Source organism: Protomyctophum bolini (genome assembly GCF_963924005.1).
Source record: "Protomyctophum bolini genome assembly, chromosome: 12".
NCBI lineage: Eukaryota > Metazoa > Chordata > Actinopteri > Myctophiformes > Myctophidae > Protomyctophum > Protomyctophum bolini.
Window position 1 is genome coordinate 10977799 of NC_137873.1, and position 18286 is coordinate 10996084.

An 18286-nucleotide genomic window follows, 5' to 3' on the forward strand; every position below is an offset into this window, starting at 1 on the left:
GTACTAGCTTTTTACATAGTAGCCTACATTTTAAATTTTTGAATATTTTGATGATATACTGTAGTATCGTATGAAATATTTTTATTCAACAATATAATCTTGAGGAACTTTTTGGCTGGACCACAAAGCAAACCCAGCCTCATAAAGGAGAATGTTGGAGACTGATGAAGACAGGTGACTGATGCAGTGACACCATTTGTCAGCCGGTTTGGCCTAACAATGAACTAGCTAAGCACAGAGCAGTCCAGGTTATAGGATGTAGTTTCACTGCCTTCACGCCACCCACTAAAAGACTAGCATTCAAAATAGTTCCCAAAGTCGTTACTACGCAATGCCAAACTTCAAGCTTCATTATGTTACTGCTGAACACACTGATTACATCTATGTTGCGATGCTCCTTGTGTGTATAACAAGTCCAGAGAAGAAGTCCAACCATAACTCATACATCTGTTGTCCAACCATAACTCATACATCTATGTTGTCCTTTTCCAACCATAACTCATACATCTATGTTGTCCAGAAGCAGAGGGGCGGGGCTGGAATGTGAAGGTGTGGCCCGTGGAGGTGGGCTGCAGAGGCTTTGTAGCCAGTTCCACCACAAGGCTCCTGAGGGAAGTAGGGATCAGAGGTCAGGCCCAACGGAAGGCAATCAAAGAACTTTCCACTGCGGCAGAACGGAGCAGTCACTGGTTGTGGCTGAAACGTAGAGACGCAACATGGGCTTCCAGATGACCACGTGGTGCCACCATACGACATACACCCAGGTCTGATCAACCTGTGGTGGGCCAACCTCGGCAGAGGGTGTCTTGTGATAAGAGGCCGAAACACCCAATGAGGTCGGGGCACACAACTGAAGATGTGTCGTATGGTGGCACCACGCGATCATTGACAATTCCACCCCACCCAAGAAGTCATCTCCAATCCAGTCAATTGTTGTGCTGAATATTTAGGGATATCTAACATCTAGTCCTATCAAGAATCCTTGTCCAACCATAACTCATACATCTATGTTGTCCTTGTCCAACCATAACTCATACATCTATGTTGTCCAACCATAACTCATACATCTATGGTGTGATGCTCGGTGTGTGGATAACAAGTCCAGTTCACAGAGAAGAAGTCCAACCATAACTCATACATCTATGTTTGTCCAACCATAAAAAAATGTGGAATGATCTGACACCATCCATTAAACTAAATGTAATCAATGGTTTCTTTCTAAATTGGCCTGAAAAAAGGTAAATGTAAATTCCCACACTGTCGGTGCTAGACCACAAATTAGAGTCCAGCATCAATGCTAGACTATTATTTGGCTCCATCTGCTGGCCATCCGGGGTAATATATAAAGCATGCAACAACATTAAATGATTTGGACCCGCCTGTTGACCAACTTGACCATCATCAGTTTTGGTTCGCTTGGCAGTTGGCAGTTTCGGCACATCATGCACCTCTGACTATATCATGGGAGCACAAAACGGCTGCAGGCCAACTCACGCCGTTGCCGTTTTTACCTTAGCCCTGAAAAATGACATACGAGCATCATGACATGTGAAGTTTGTGAACCATGGCTGTTTTACCTTACCTTAACCTCCTCGCGTCACCTCACCACCACTCACTCACCAGACTGTATTTTTTACCTTCCTTGATCAAGACCAAACCAATATTGTGACGACAGACGTACAGCCACACGATAACAGGTCATCTCGCCCCTTTGCCAACTTGTTGTTGTTGGTCAGCCTCAGCCACACCTCAGAGACCGAAAAGAAAAACAAGGAAGTTATCCTTCAAGCTAGCTGTAGTGTGTAGCCTATTGGCTTTCCAGTTTCCACTGATTGCAGCCAGCCTGCATGCTGCCTAATTGCAATTAATTGAGATAATTATATTTATTGTTTATTTATTTTTTTGAAATGATATAGGTAGGCCTATGCGACATGTCATTGTTATTTAAAGGCTTATATAAAAAGTGTAGCAGAAAGCATTACAAATGAAATGGATAAATTAAAAAGATGGTTTAATAAAAATAAGAATTGAATCATTGAATTTGAAAAGAAAAACAAGTTTATGATTTTCTCTAATATGAAAAGGATTAAATTATTCTCTCTATAGATGGAGTGAATATTGAAAGAGTGAATGAATTTAGGTTTTTGGGTGTTATATTAGATGAGAAATTATCATGGAAAAATCATCTAGCATGTATAAAAGCCAAGGTGGCAAAAAGTATTTTTATTTTGAACAAAGTAAAATATGATTTGGATACCAATTTATTGAGGATGTTGTATTGTACACTGGTTTTACCATATTTTATTTACTGTTTGGAAGTATGGGGGGCAACTCATTCAAGAGTAATATGACTCCTTTGATTATGTTACAAAAAAGAGCAATGTATGAAGAAGATTTCAGAGCACACACCAATAGGCTTTTTATGTTATCATAGGTGTGAATTACGAACATTATTGGTGGTGTTCAGAGCGAAAAACAGATCATTACCAATACCAACACAGTTACAGAAGTAATTTGTGTTTAGCTCAGAGGATGAGGACCATAGAAGAAGACATCTGTTCGCTCGGACTACACTAAAATAAATGTACACTTCTGTTACAGGTATAAAGTTATGGAATTCACAAAACCAGGAGTTGAAGAGTTGTCCACCTTGTTCAATTCATCAAAACATTTAGAGACGTACAAATAGACACTTCTATATATTCACATTTTGGTGGCATAGGAGCGAAAATAATTTAGTCCCTTGTTTGTGCCGAATCTGGTTTGTTGCACTCCCTCTGACAGGTACATGGGTATCTTAACCTGACTCGAGCCAGGTGCATATTCTACAGAGTTCAGAGCTGAGGGCCTTTTCAACCTGCAGTTTGTTCCTGTCCGAGACCAGCAGTGCAGAGTCATCTGCGAACAGTCACAAGCTACATATATTAGGAACAGCTTCATGCTACAGAAACAGGAAATAGGCTCCTGCCTCATGGCTCAGCAAGGCTTACTTAAATTGGGCAAGGGGTTGTAAAACCGGTAGAATCTCATCTCAAGTTGCTCAATTGAGTTCCCACTCAGGGAAACTTCCTCCTTGTTGAGAAAATGTGACTGCATTGTGAGGAATGTCAAAGCATCATGTGGATGTGTTGTGGCGATACCCACAGTGGTTGTGTAACGGTATCATTTGTCCTGTCACAATGACATGATGACAATAATAATATTTATTATGCAACTTTATGGACTTTATGCTTCTGGTGAACATAACAGAATATCATGGCTATTGGGTGGAAGCCTTCGTTCCTACCGTATGTCCAAAATGTTCCTTTATCATTATGAGAACTAGACCGGTGCCCGTCTGTAGAGCACCGAATTGCTAACGATGGAAGTTGGAGATCCATGCAATACCCGTTGTACCCATGTCAGAGTACCCGTTCCACTCATCTGTCTGTGTCCCTTTCATGCCCATATATGGAGATTTCTGTATCTGTCTCTCTGTGTCCCTTTATTCCTATGGAGTTCTGTGTCAGGCATGCCCAAATATGAAGTGTGTTGCCTAATCTCAATGTGATGTCATGGAATATACAGGTGAGGGGAGCTCTAACCACACCAAAGGGTCAAGACGGGTTTAGCGTTGTCCCTGCGGTGTGATATGTCTTGTTTTTTTGAGTTACGTGGATTATGTACTACACACACTAAACGGTTGTGAAAATCTAGTCACATTATTGACACCTCAAATGAACACTTTCTCAACTTCTCAACATTATCAAAACACCAAACAGAGAAAATCAAGAATAATCAAGAAAGTCATTTTCCCAGGGCTGATTACCTTTTTCCCTTTTTTTTTTACCATTTACATAAAGGACTGTTAAATAGGACTTATACTTCTGAAATAATCAGTGAGTAAGTGAGTAATCAGTGAGTTTTCGAGTAATGCTGTTGGCATATCCAATAATGCAGAACACTTCCTCGTGGGAATGACAAAGCAGGTTGAAATAGCTTTTAATAGGTAACCGCTAACCAGCCACTCAAATTCCAACCTTGGCCCTAGTTCAGAATGATGCTCTCGACTAGCTCCGCCCACTTGGACACCTTAACACCAGACATATAAAGATCTAATATGTAACAGATGTGCATTAATTACACACAGGTGGGCAGGCAGAGAGGAACAACCAAGGACAATTCATCAGGATACTTGATCACTGATCTTAACACACAGGTAAGTGGAGCAAAGATTTGTCATTTGTGTAATATATTGGCATTACATCATATATCAACATATTAATTAGTATAATTAACAATGAAAACAATGAAACAGAATGATTTTCTCATGAGATGTACTGAGGCCAATTATACTACATTACAGACAAACTAACAAATTTGACATTACTTTATTTATTTATTTAATTAGTCCTAGTTTGTTTTGGGTGCAATAAAATAATAATAATAATAAAAATAATCATATCATCATCATATTCTTATCGTAAATGATAATGTGGGACAATTCAAATGTGATCGATGTCTGTAAATGAAAATAAAGCATACACTGCTATGGTATGCTTTTAAAATATCAGGATATCAAACATATGACAAATATTTTACCCTGGCCCAGAGCCACTAAGAGGGTCTGGAACAAGCCTTTATTTGTAACGTTATTTCACATTAATAGCTTTCTATTTTCATTGTTTCATAGTCATTTTACATGTTTTCAGATCTTTTTCTCTTTTGATTGGTTTTACTGTTTTGTGTGGGACCCATACAGGAAGACTATAGCAACTACTTTGAGGAAGCTGGATGCAAATAAAGAATGACAAATGAATATTTGCTTCTATTTACATGTTTGCTTACTCTTTTGTTTGCCCGCTAACCCTCTTCTACTTAAGAATGGCCAGAGAACTGATGTTGTTGGTTGCCACGGTGATCGTCTGCCTGGCTCCAGGCATACATGGAACAAGTCATCTCTCGTTTGCCTCTAACTTACAGGTATTGACAACCTGACAGCCTGACAACCTGCTCAGTGGGGGCTGAGTGGTATAGTTATAGCACAATCCTGGGTGTTGAAAGAACACACTCAAATATTAACCTAACTGTTAAGGTTCAAACTTCCCTTATCCCCCCCCAACCATATCACCATACAGTATATCTTCACTGATGTTCACTAATATATAGTACCATTTCTGTAGTAAGTTTCTTAAGTACATTTACGTAAGTACTGTACTTAAGTACAATCTTGAGTCATTTGTAATTTACTTACTTTCCAGTACTTTTACTTCTACTCCACTACATCTCAGAGGCAAATTTACTCCACTGCATTTATTTGAAAACTTTAGTTACTAGCTACTTTGTAGATTCAGATTATTATTACAAAACCACTTCAGCCCTATATGCATTTCGGCCATTTGAAAATAGCTGATCTACAAGCTCACAATGCATCGCGTTGTGACACATTGTGAGCTTGTAGATCTGCTAATTTCATTCGATTTTTTTGAAAACTTTAACTATAGGACATTCTGCATAATTAGTACATCATTTGGTACTTTAAGTATATTTTGATACCAATACTTTTGTACTTTTTACCCAAGTAAATTTGTAATTCTGGACTTTTACTTTTTACTATATTCTGGAGTATTTCTATATTGCGGTATTGATGTGTGTATGTTTCCCACCACTGCTCAGAGTGCTACTAACAACTAACAGCAGCACTGGATCACTTCCTGGAACATCAGCATACTGAAAGAGTAGCCACGATTGACACATCAATTTTAATCTAGTTTGAAATACCTGCATGCCCATGAAAGTATAGTATAGTATAGTATAGTGAAAAAAAAATGTTAAATTGGTAAATGAAAACTGGGATGATTGTGTGTGTGTGTGTGTGTGTGTGTGTGTGTGTGTGTGTGTGTGTGTGTGTGTGTGTGTGTGTGTGTGCGCGTGCGTGCATGTGGTACACCAGGTTAACATCAGTCGTACAGGCTGTGGGGAGACTAAACTGTGCATTGAGACACCAGATGACTGTGATCCAGCGGAGACCAGTGACTGTGCGTTCACCTCCATAATGGTCCATGCCAACGCTTCTATGCCTTACCTTCATATAGGGCTCAGTGGGATGTCCACTGGATATATAGCCATGGGACTCGCTATGAACGGATCTATGGTAACACACACACACACGCACGCATGCACGCACGGACGCACGCACGCAGAACACTAAACTGATCTGGTACGTCTCACGCAGACAACCTGTGATTCCAGCATTTCCAGTTGTTCATTACTTCCTTCTTTGTTTGTTTGTCTGTCTGTCTAGGATACAATGGTTTTTGTATGTGCTCAGAACGCCAGCATGTTCTTCTTCCGTACAATGCTTCTACAAGATGGTTCTACACTCACTCCAGTAGAAACGGTGAGGTCTTGCATGTGTAAGAGCTGTGACACTGGGTTGCTCTATTTATTCATATAGCAACACTAATGATAAAGAGTTGACCATCTTTATCATAGATGGTGATGGAGATCCGTGGCTCTGTAAATGGAAGCATGATTCAATGTGAGTTCAAAGTTCCTAGGGCCAACAATGCATCGTCCTCCAATGTCACTGTCATCCTGGGGAAAGGGACCACCAATAGCAGTAAGTATAGCCTGCCCTATACATCTCACATATTGTATTATTATACGTTTATTTAACAGGCACAATACAAAAAACAATGTATCAAGTTGTAAAAACATTAAACCGTTGCGTTGTACAGTAGATAGGGTTTATAGCCAAGGCCAATTTGCAACCCCAGTCCCTGGTTAGGCCTTTCTATATGATCTACCTATACTAAAAACAATTGTTTACACAAAGTACATGCACATAAATATAGGTGGTCAAACATAGATAAGCATATGCATACAATAGTCACTCTTACGCACAGACACATACTGATATAGATAATATGCTAATGAACACGTACTCACACACACACACACACACACACGCACGCACGCACGTGCACGCGCACACACACACACACACACACACACACACACACACACACACACACACACACACACACACAATAATATCAATGGTTGTTTAAGTATTAGCAAGTGGTAGCACAAATGCAAATAAGGAAGCATGCATGCACACACACATATTCATAGTTGAATACTTTATCAGCCTCAAATTGTCAAGTGAATCGATGTCTAATTAATAGTACTATTGTTTCGGTCTTCAGCAACCCTTGCCCTTGGTGCCATTACAACAGTCCTGCGTACAGCTGCACTTGATCTGAACGATCCTACCAGCAACGTAGCCACGGTAGCACCAACCACCATGGTAGCACCAACCACCATGGCAGCTGCTTCTGCACCAGCACCAGGTAGGTTAACACTGCAGCCAGTGGTGAGGCCCATGGGAATGTTAAATAAAATAGACAATCTACAAGCTATTTCCGGCCCGCAACACTGTCTGGCATTGAATATAATATTATTATAGTATACATATTTTGTATTTAAGAGAAGAGAGAAAGCATATTGATGTGGAGAGACAGGATTATTTGTGGTTATTTGCTTTATTTTTTCGTTTTGTGTGCAGGACAGGACATTGCTTTATAAATTGAGTTAATGATACCGTAATTCATCATTGAATGTCATTCTGTGTTCCCATCAGCTGTGCTGTTCCTGCTGTGTGCCCTGATGTGGTCAGTTGTTCTGAGGACCTAATGGAGATCATTGGACATCATTGGGATACCGTACAATGAAGTTTGACAATAAGGGAAGAAACTAAGGAGAAACTTCTATGGATGTACCGTATATTATTGAATATATGATTATGGATATGAATTAGGCAGGTCCTCTTTTGTGTTAGTATCTTTAAATGATGGGCACTGTGAAAGTCACCTCTAGCCCTGACAAAGATGTTGAAAAAACAACATTCACTCAAATATGTTCCATTTGTACTTACTACTTACGGATCTGTAACTCTCAGAGTTACAGATCCGTCCATTTGGACCTTTGGTGGTCCGTGGACCAAACGTTGAGGAACAATAGGAGGCAGCTCCAATTAACAGCAATTGCGGTATCCACATGTCTACGTGTAAATATATCTATCTATATCTATATCTATGATCATATTATAACGCATTGTTAGGAACTTAGGATAATAGAGATATGCTTAGGATATGCCTGTCTATAATTGTTTTCACTTGGTATGTAACAATGTGAACTAACCCAGGATGTAGGCAAATTATTTTGAAACCGTTTTGTAAAAATGACAATGATTACAGAAAATCAATCCCAATGGGGATCATTCATTAATGATGTATAACAATTAACTAGTTTAGCCTTTTTTTTTCTGTATGGAGCCCATTTTGTTCTTGACATTACCAAACATTTAACAAACCAAACGTTTGAATGTCCTGATGGAAAGACCATAGACTTTGTTTTTTTCTGGACTCAATGTCAAATTGTGGTTGCCTAGTGCAAAACAGTGGATCGGGACCCATTTGAGGGTCACAGACATATTTGTATGGGTTCCTTTATTTTTTTGTTTCCTATATTTTGTTTTGTTTTGAATTATTATTTCAAAACATTTTCTAAAAACATTCCCAAAAGAAGCTACAATTTTTCATGAATTCAAAACAAATTCATTTTTTCCAGTAATGTAATGAAGATAAAAGGAAAATCTAGATTACTGCAAAATAAAAGATACACGGAAGTAAAGTAAAACCCATAAGAAACAAGGAACAAATGAAAACACAACAGGTCATTGTTATAGAATGGTGTGATTAGTGTTTTTTGGGCTTGTGATGTACTGTAAAGTTGTCGGTTGTCGTTTTATTTATGTCTTGCGTTTATTTTGAGGTCTCAGTTCCTGCATTGGCGTCCAAAAAAGATTAGCCCATTGTTTGACCAATCCACAAAATAAATGCTTACCAATATATTTCTTCATAAATCTGTTCATATAGTTGTCTACTAACAACACCTCTCAATTTGTACCAACCCAACTCTCATGGGAAACTTCATGGGAATCAATCAAAGTTGGGAGCCTGGCTCAAAAAAGGAAAAAATAAACATAAAGAAAGAAATGTAAGTGGCCAAGATAACTTGTGGGATCTCCATTCCAACCATTATAGTTTGTAGTATAAAATGAGTCCTGGCCATATAGTTCAGAAACCCGTACACCAGTGACATCATTGATGGGGAATCCAAACTAATAGAAAATCCAGGCTGTGCAGGTCAGGATAATCCAGCCTCATTGTACAAGCTACCAGTTTAGTGGTCTTGCCCTGAGTAGAGTTCTGAAATGCTGACCGGCCTAAAATGTATACTTTGCTAATTAGTTGGACCGGCCCAGACATCGAGTTATGGATTCATTATAGCCTACTATTCAGAATTGCCTTTTCTATCTATATCCAACATCCTCATCATGCTATTCAGCAATGGAAGTCATAAAATAGCTCAGTCTTTTTAAGCTGAAGCGAGCACACAATAATGTAGAAAGAAGCTTCCTCATGGGAATGGCAAAGCAGGTTTAAATAGCTTGAAATCACTCAATCAAATCCGCACCTGCATGGCCCCAGTTCAAAATGATGCTATCAGCCTGGCATTACCAGACTGATAACGTGGGAGCATGAAGTTCTGACAATGCCAGGCTAGCTATCCAGTAGCTCCACCCACTTCGGCACCTTAAACATCCGCCATATAAAGATCTAGTTTAACACATCTACATGAATTAAACACAGGTAGACAGGCAGAGAGGAACCAAGGAGAATTCAGCGATCACTGATCTTAAAACACAGGTAAGTGGAGCAAAGACGTGTGTAATATGTTGACAAATTACTTTACGTAAACCTGATGTGCAGTTTACTCAACAAATTGATAATTGTAACGTCAGTTATTTAGTTGTTTAGTTGGTTGGTCTTGGGTGCAATAATAATCGTCATGTGGAACCAGATTAAGATCACAATCTTCCATAATAGTATAGTATTAAAATAAAATCTATTCAGTCACTTTTTTATGCTATGGTACACTTCAAAATAAAAGGAAATTCCAAATGTATGACCAACATTTGTACCTTATACCAATAGTTTTCAAATGTATAAAAAATATTATATTTGCGACGCATCGTGAGCTTGTAGATCAGCAATTTTCAAATGGCTGAAATGTGTATAGGGCCTACTATAGGGCTGAAGTGGTTAATGTATGCTTTGTATGATAATCAAAATCTGCAAAGTAACTAGATAAGATAAGATATTTATTGGTCACTGTATGAAACATACAATGAAATTTAATTTAGTGCAACCATGACACATAGCAGTGTCAACAGAAGGAAACAAAGGAAAAGAAAAGAAAGAAACACTGATGGGGCAACTTCATGGCATAAACTGTTAGTCCGTCATAGTCCAGTCCAGTCAAGTCATCTAAATCCATTTATATTAATGGTGCACTATGATGCACCATTAATACAAAATAAATAAGAAATAGTACAAAAAAACTAGTAGGCCTAACTGTAGTTTAGTAGTTTAGTAGTACAACTAAGTGTAGTTGAGTAAAAGTACAATATTTGGATCTGAGATGTTGTGGATTAAAAGTAAAAGTATTGGAAATTGGAAATACTCAAGTAAAGTACAAATACCTCAAAATTGTACTTAAGTACAGTATTTAAATGTACTGTGTTACTTTCCACCACTGCCTTAGAGCCACTAAGAAGCTCTAATACAAGCCCTTGTTTCTAACTTACTATTACTATTATTTCATGTAGAGTAATTTCATATATTTTCTGATGTTTATATTTGTCTTGTATATTTTGATAGTGTGATTTTAACTTTTAGTTTTCATTGTTAGCCCTCTTCTGCTTAAGAATGACCAGAGAACTGATGTTGCTGGTTGCCACGGTGATCGTCTGCCTGGCTCCAGGCATACATGGAACAGATCTCTCTCTTGCCACCCAAACACAGGTACTGTATATATGCTCACAATGCTCAGTGGGTGCTATGTGCCCAGTCTCAGTGTTATAGATCGCTACACAGTAAGACACACAAACATTATAACCATCCTGTAGTGACAATTTATTTTAGCGTGAATTTGATCTTGAATGAAAACGACCACAAGTCATAATGGTATACCGGTAATAACAAATGTGTGTGTACACTGTACAGATAAACAACCTGGGGAACGGGACAACCAATTGCAGTAAGATAAGCACTTACGCACAAGTCACACACTCAGGTGCACACACACACACACACACACACACACACACACACACACACACACACACACACACACACACACACACACACACACACACACACACACACACACACACACAGATATGAATAGATGTTAGTGTACATGTGCACGACTGCCATGCAATTGCACACACATGCATGTACACATGCACGTTCAAACTTTATCCATCTCAAACTGTCAAAGTAAATTGATGTCTTAATATTATTATTGTTTGTTCTATCTTCAGCAAACCTTGGTGCCAACAATGTAGTTGTGCAAAGGGACATACCTGCTGTCATGGGGCCTGCTCCCAGACACATGGAAAAGACAAAAACGTGCCATTGGTGTGGCAGTGCTTCTCCACCAGCACCAGGTAGGCTAATACTGCAGCTGCAACTAAGGGCCAGTGGTGATTCACAGGCCCATGGGAAATTGGAACTTGGAAGTCCAGTTAGTAAGCTTATCCAGAGTGGCTTAAGCCTGATCACACTTAGGCCCCATTTACACTGGCAGCTGAATCCAGCCTGAATCAGATCTGAGCCACATCGAGATTGGAATCTGATTTGTTTAAATGAGTCATGTGACATGTTGGACTCATTTAAACCAATCGGATTTCAATCTCGATGTGGCACAGATCTGATTCAGGCTAGATGTGTCTGCCAGTGTAAATGGGGCCAAAATACACATATATTTGAGATGGGATTAATGTATTTGCTGTATCTGTGTGCAGGGCTTTGCATTTTGTTTTCAAACGTGCTTTACAAATGGAGTTAATGATTATTCAAGTGTAAAAAAGCCTAACAAAAAAAGTTAGTAATTCATCAATCAATGTCGTTCTGTGTGATCAGCTGTACTGTTCCTGCTGTGGACCGTGATATTGCCAGATGTGCTGAGGACCTAATTAAAGAAGATCATGAAGTACAATGAAGTACAGTAGGACAATATAGGGAAGAACTTCTACAGAGAAACTGATAGTTAACAATCTATGGATGCCTATTATTTGAATATATGAATAATATTATGAATATGAATTAGGCAGATGTTCTTTTGTGATACTAATTTTAAATGATGGGCACTGTGAAAATCATCTTGAGTTGAAAGAACAGCTGAGTCAAATAGTACTTGAGATGGCCTGGGTCGGTTTAGCGGTCCAGGCACCTTGGCAGGTAATCCAGCATGTGTCACGGGTTCGAGTCCCGATCCCGGCGAACTTTGCCGTGTCGTGTGTCGTGTGTGTCCCCCACCCCCCCCCATCTCTCTCGCCGTTTCCTGTCAAGCTACTGTATATCTATATTCTATCAATAAAGGCAAAAGGGCCCAAAAGATATCTTGGAAAAAAAAAGATAGTGTAATGGATGTACTTTCAGTAGTTTGTCCCATGTGACAAATCTGACAATACCATGTATGTTTCTGTTTTTATGCCTTCAGGAAATAGGAAACAGGAAACAGTTAGCCAGTTTTAATATTTTATTGCAATATTTTATTACAGTTCAACTGAGACTGAAATAGTATAAAAAACAGTGACATGATAATACAGAACAAATGAAACCTTTCAACGGACAAAAAAACCCCAACAAAACACACATTTAATTCTTTAACGTCATCGGTACTTTGTAGATGAACTCCCGTGATCGCATTTCTTCTTCAAGCTGTGGTTTCTAACAGAACAGTTATTGTCCATATGTTCCTGTCGCCCCCCACCCCCGCTGGACAGACGATGATGAATAACGGCACATATCATTTCTTCAAAAGCATACAGCCAGTAATAGCAGACAACTGTAATAAAAGAAACAAGAAAAAACTAAAAGGTAAAATCAAACGAGGCTTATGGAACAATGGAACATCATTAGTGTGGAGATTCACCATGCTTGAGTGTATGCGTCCTTTCTATTTTTCTCCTAAATCTGCAATGGCGATGTAGGCATTACAACAGTACAAGAGTCCATGATCGCTATGGAAGCTGTGGATGTGTGGTGGAGAGTGGCGGTGCGGTTCTTCTAGGAGTCCTCTTCTCCGTTGAGACTGTCGGCCTCATCGTCTCTCTCCACGTGCTCCCCTTCCTCCTCCTCTTCCTCCTCCTCCTCCTCTCTATCTTGACTCTTCACCTGTAGGGTTGGCGATAGATAATGGTTCAGAGAACAAACTTATGGGAAGTTAATGTTCGGTCACTTTTTTAAGCCAGGACTGTGTGGCCCCCCGTTTGAGAAAAAACATGATGCAACATTATTTTGCCTGTTTAACAACTTTTAAGACGGCAGAACGATTTTGGGCATGTCATATTGTAAATCTCTTCAACATCTTAACACAATCAGCACCGGGATTTCTTTCAAAATAGAAGCTTACCTTACGATGATTACGATAAAGTCTCTTTAGATGCGTTAATATGTCGGACGAGAGCCATGTTGGAAGTCAGAAATGAAGACGTATAGCCATCTGGTCAAAACCACGGAGAGCTCCCTAGATTACGCGTAGCGAGCCTTTCTTTCTGAGCGCCAAACAGGGAAGTGAACAGCAGCGCGCATGCGCGAACAGCAAGGAGTACCGTGCAGAAGGATAGGACAACCCCAAAAAAACAAACTGAATATGTTCTACTAGACCTGTGCCTGTCGGCCACTGGCCTACTTGGGAACCTAGTATGCAATACCCGTTGTCATATTGTGCATGTTGTCACCCGTTTGAACCGTCTCTGAAGAGTGCTGTGTAAAGTGGACTGGTTAAGTAATGAAATGGCAGATGTGGGGTTGCCATGGCAATCAATTGGTTGAGGCAGAGGATGGGACATTCTACAGGTGAGGGGACTTAGGCTCATTAGGTCCATTGGCAGAGCCTGACCAGAGCCTTTTGTGGTGGTTCTGGACAACCGCGTATCTGACCGACTCCGAGACTCGACACCGGGCACTGCACTCCCTGTGGTGGTGTGGAATACGTGTGTCAAATTTGAAGTCAGTGAGGCAAACGGTTTTCCAGTTATGTCGATTACAAACGTACGTACAAAGACGTGGGGCATTTATAGTAGTACAAAAATCTCCCTCTCACCTCCTCCTCTTCCTCCAGCAGGTCTCTCTCATCTTCTTCCTCCTCTTCCTCGGAGTCATTCATGTCCTGGTTCTCCCGGTCTCTCTTTATGCTCTCGTCCTTCTTGCTGCTGGAATGATGGGGTGATGTCACCTCCCCTGGCTCTGGCTTCGGACTCTTGGACTCTGTGGAAATGGTACCAAGCAAGATGCTCACAAATGCCGCTTTGAATAGACAAAAGTATAAGAATGTCTCAGAGAAACCCGACTGTTAACCACTTAAACCCTCTAGCCTTAATAAACTGGACCTTCCTTGAGTTTTCCCTCTACTTGGAACACACACACACTCTGTCCAACATAGCCAATCTGCAAACTTACAGCTTGTAGATCTGCGTTAGTGCCATTATACTGATTGTCCTGTTAAAGTATGCTGGCAGTGTGGGGACTTAAATGTGACCAGCAGAGGGTGCTAGATAGTGTTCTCTCTGTATCATGAGATAGAAAACCCATTGGACTAAACCAAATTATAAAACAGCAAAGGGAAAACTATCTGACACATTGGAAAGAAGCAACACAAAAGCAGAGTAAACTAGAATGCTATCTGGCCCTAAACAGAGAATACACAGTGGCAGAATACCTGAGCACCGTGACCGACCCAAAACAAAGAAAAATCTTAACTAGGTACAGACTCAGTGAGCACAGTCTCGCGATCGAGAAAGGCCGTCATAGGCAGACCTGTATCCCGAGAGAAGACAGACTATGCACCCACTGCACACTAAACGAAGTGGAAACCGAGCTACACTTCCTAACCATCTGTCCATTGTACCAAGACATCAGAGACACATACTTCCCACAGATTGCAACCACACACGGAGATTTTGAAAACATGACCAATGACAAAAAACTCCCATATCTTATATGCTGGGCGAAGTACAACAATGTGCAAACACAGCAGCAAGATTTGTGAGTTGCTGTGATAGAAGGATATCAAATGGAACACAACCACCCTAAAGACTAATCATTGTGTATATTCCTGCACTATACCTGCATCGAGTTATCTTGGTACACAGAAGTTGATCTATTGAAGATTCTGACCTTCAAAGTACATCATTTTTGGTTCTTTCTGCTTTGGCAATGTAAACGTATGTTTTCTCATGCCAATAAAGCCCTTTGAATTGAATTGAATTGAATTGTATCAACTCTAAACCATGTTGACATGTTCCTCTGCACAGTGCATTTCCCCCATGACCCCTTAAGGTAGCAATCGCATACTACTTAGACATAGTAATTAGAATAATAGGGTAAAATGTACCCCAACTGAGAGTGTTTCAAAGATGGCGTATATTTGCCGTCTGTCAGTTTACCTGACTTCTTGTTGTGGTCCTTCTCCATGCGCTCGAGACTCTCCAGCAGGTAGTCCACCTTGCTCTTGATCTGGGTCAGCTCCCTTTTGATGGTCTGAAGCTCATCAACCTTCACTGGAGTGGGGGAGGGGTCAATTCAGAATGAATAAACACTGTTCAATCCAGTAGCAGTCCCCCCCCCCCCCCCCCCCAAATAACCCAAGACCCCACTTGAAAATCACTGCTTTATTCAACCAACACACATCCTCTGGCAACAGAAGACAACAAAGCTCTACTACACTGGTTAGTAAAATTTTGTATTTTAGTCCATACTAGTGTTTATTAATATCAGGAATGTCATGTCAACGTGGAATGTACTTGTTCTGGATGAGGATGTCCGCTGGCTGCTCTTGGAGGAAGACGAGAAGCTGGTCTTGGCACGTCTGCTTCCGCCGCCACTGATGCTGACCCGCGGACGCTTTGGTGGGATGACGGCGCGCGACAGTGGGGGCGGGGGAGGGGGCACGCGGGACGGGTACGAGTACACTCTAGGAAAAGAGAAAGCGGAGCACATGGAAACACACGACGCCATTGGTTATCATTTTCTCTAGAGGCGTTTGTCTCCGCCTTGGTCTCAAGGGTCGACTACTGCAACACACTTCTCATCCCGCACTTCTAGCAAGAGCTAGGGAAGCTCCAGTACATTCAGAACAGTGCTGCTAGGTTCCTGATGAGAGCGCGGAAATACGAACATATCCCACCCATACTCCATTCCCTGCACTCGCTTCCCATCTCCTTCAGGATAGAATACGAGGTCTGCCTCCTCACCCATCAGTACATCCACAGCAACGTCCCTTCCTACCTAAAGGAACTCATTAAACCCCCAACCTCCACTCGCTCCCTCCCTCCGCTCTGGTACTTCAAACAAACTCAAATGCAAAATGCCTAACTTCCGCACAATGGGGGACAGGACCTTCTGCGCAGCTGCTCCTCGGCTGTGGAATGCCCTCCCCGATCACCTGACCTTCCTTTTTAACAAGGCATTTGCCTAGTTGGACTTTTTAGATCTTGTCCTTTTAAAGAGATTAAAAGGATCCCTTGACTCCTTCAAATACCCTCTCAAAAGGGCACCTACGGACGGCTGCAATTCGAAACTGGCCCCCGTAAAATCTGAATCCCCCCTGCCCACCCACCCCTTTTTTTCCCTTTTTACCTCCTTTATGATGAATTCCCGTTCTGCTCTTTGACTTCATTGAAGTGTATATTTGTACGTCTCTAAATGTTTTGATGAATTGAACAAGTGTAATGCTTTATTGGGTCATCCACTCAGTTAACAGTCTTTGTATTGAGTTGTGCTTGAATTGTACTGTAATTCTGCAAACTGTTAATACATATTTCAATCAATCAATTAGTTTCAAATGTAAAATGTGTTATAAAAAGAAATATTATTTCATGAATAAATCTGAAATATTCTCCTCACCTGTCATAATAATCTCTCTGAAAGTCGTAGTCGAGTTCAAAGGAAGAGCCGCTGCTGGAGAGGAAAATAAACAGGATGAGGAAATGAGAAATATGACTGAACCATGGATGTGACAAAAGGGTTTGTCCTAAAGTGGCCCATGGAGGGGTGTGGGAGCTGACCTGTACATGTCTCCAGCTGAACGCTTGCCTCCTGTGCCTGGGGTCTTGGACCTGTGGGGTTTGGGTTCTCCAGCCAGGTTGATGTCTGAGGAGAAGGACATTAAACATCACTCTAATTTGCAATTTTTGGAGGAAAAGTACAAAAAGGTCTAAGGCAGTGGTTCTCAAACGTTTTAAATTTCAAGGACCCCCAGAACCCCAACATGTACAGGCCTTAAAGGATTATTGGAACCCCCTCAAGGAAACCCTGAGGGTCCCTGGACCCCACTTTGAGAACCACTGGTCTAAGCTTTTATATGGTCCGATTGAATGTCCTTACCAAGGACCTGTCCAACGAGCATGCGCCCATCCTCGCCGGCCACGGCAGCGCGGGCGATTCTCTCGTTGAAGTACTGCACAAAGGCAAAGCCCTTGTGGACGGAGCAGCCCACGATCTTGCCGTACTTGGAGAAGATGGCCTCCACGTCAGCCTTGGTCACCAGCAGGGTGTTGAGGTTGCCGATGAAGACCCGCGAGTTGAGAGAGCGCGGGTCTGTCTTGTTGGTGACGTTGCTGGCCATCAGGCTGGCGGTGGTGGGTGAGCGACTAGAGTGGAGAGACAGAAAGTGGAGAGCGAGAGGGAGAAGATTGTAAAACTCATTTTTAGGAGCAGCAAAGGGCTGTGCTTTCTCAGTGGATGTCCACTCCCAGGGGTGCGTGTTGAGTGTGAAGCTGGGTGGTGCTTAAGCTGCTCTGCCTAGTTGCCCTGGAAGAATAAACGGCCATCATGAATACACAAAGCGTGTCAACACTGGATCAGAATGCTGAATATGTTGAATGTTGTTCATCTGCTGGAGACGAAGGCAAACTGATCCAAGAATTCTCTAGAAAACAGAAAGGCCAAAAACATAGAAGTTATCCTCAGTCCCCACCGTGGTGATTGACTTTAATCTGCACCCATGTGCCGTTACTATTATGTACCCCTTTTTGTGTCATGTGTGAAGTGTATGCTATAACTTCATTATATTTCATGTGGATTTACCGTGTCTATAATCTATATCATGGAAAGAGCAGATGTTCTGCTGCTGGACAACTGGTGTCTTAAGCAGTTTAATAAGCCAA

General features: G+C 41.1%; 2 protein-coding genes across 3 annotated transcripts in view; one reads left to right on the forward strand and one right to left on the reverse strand.

The window, feature by feature from the left end:
* The first annotated feature begins 4088 nt into the window (after nucleotides 1–4088).
* On the forward strand, nucleotides 4089–8331 carry LOC308326415 (uncharacterized protein). Its single transcript, XM_080779292.1, has 7 exons — nucleotides 4089–4198; nucleotides 4863–4962; nucleotides 5933–6133; nucleotides 6284–6379; nucleotides 6475–6601; nucleotides 7191–7334; nucleotides 7625–8331. Exons 2-7 carry the CDS (start codon nucleotides 4864–4866, stop codon nucleotides 7675–7677), a joined length of 720 nt encoding a protein of 239 aa, XP_080635418.1. The 5' UTR covers nucleotides 4089–4198; nucleotide 4863; the 3' UTR covers nucleotides 7678–8331.
* A 4309-nt stretch (nucleotides 8332–12640) lies between these two features.
* LOC308326414 (heterogeneous nuclear ribonucleoprotein C-like) overlaps nucleotides 12641–18286 on the reverse strand; it is an 8462-nt gene continuing 2816 nt past the window's right edge. Inside the window, exons 3-9 of one of the 2 annotated variants that reach the window (XM_080779291.1) lie at nucleotides 17505–17770; nucleotides 17186–17270; nucleotides 17025–17075; nucleotides 15923–16092; nucleotides 15566–15679; nucleotides 14224–14387; nucleotides 12641–13292 (exon numbers count right to left, since the gene is read on the reverse strand). In XM_080779291.1, coding sequence (XP_080635417.1) covers nucleotides 13185–13292; nucleotides 14224–14387; nucleotides 15566–15679; nucleotides 15923–16092; nucleotides 17025–17075; nucleotides 17186–17270; nucleotides 17505–17770 — 958 coding nt within the window. In that variant the 3' untranslated portion in view covers nucleotides 12641–13184. Of the gene's footprint in view, nucleotides 13293–14223; nucleotides 14388–15565; nucleotides 15680–15922; nucleotides 16093–17024; nucleotides 17079–17185; nucleotides 17271–17504; nucleotides 17771–18286 lie in introns of both variants that reach the window. The other variant, XM_080779290.1, reaches the window with a different exon arrangement.

Bases quoted from the DNA above. Each gene is read 5' to 3' on its own strand.
- LOC308326415 (XM_080779292.1), top strand. From the start codon at position 4,864: ATGGCCAGAGAACTGATGTTGTTGGTTGCCACGGTGATCGTCTGCCTG. The intron at 4,963-5,932 runs GTATTGACAACC...GTGGTACACCAG, and splicing joins CGTTTGCCTCTAACTTACAG to GTTAACATCAGTCGTACAGG. The intron at 6,380-6,474 runs GTGAGGTCTTGC...TCTTTATCATAG, and splicing joins CACTCACTCCAGTAGAAACG to ATGGTGATGGAGATCCGTGG.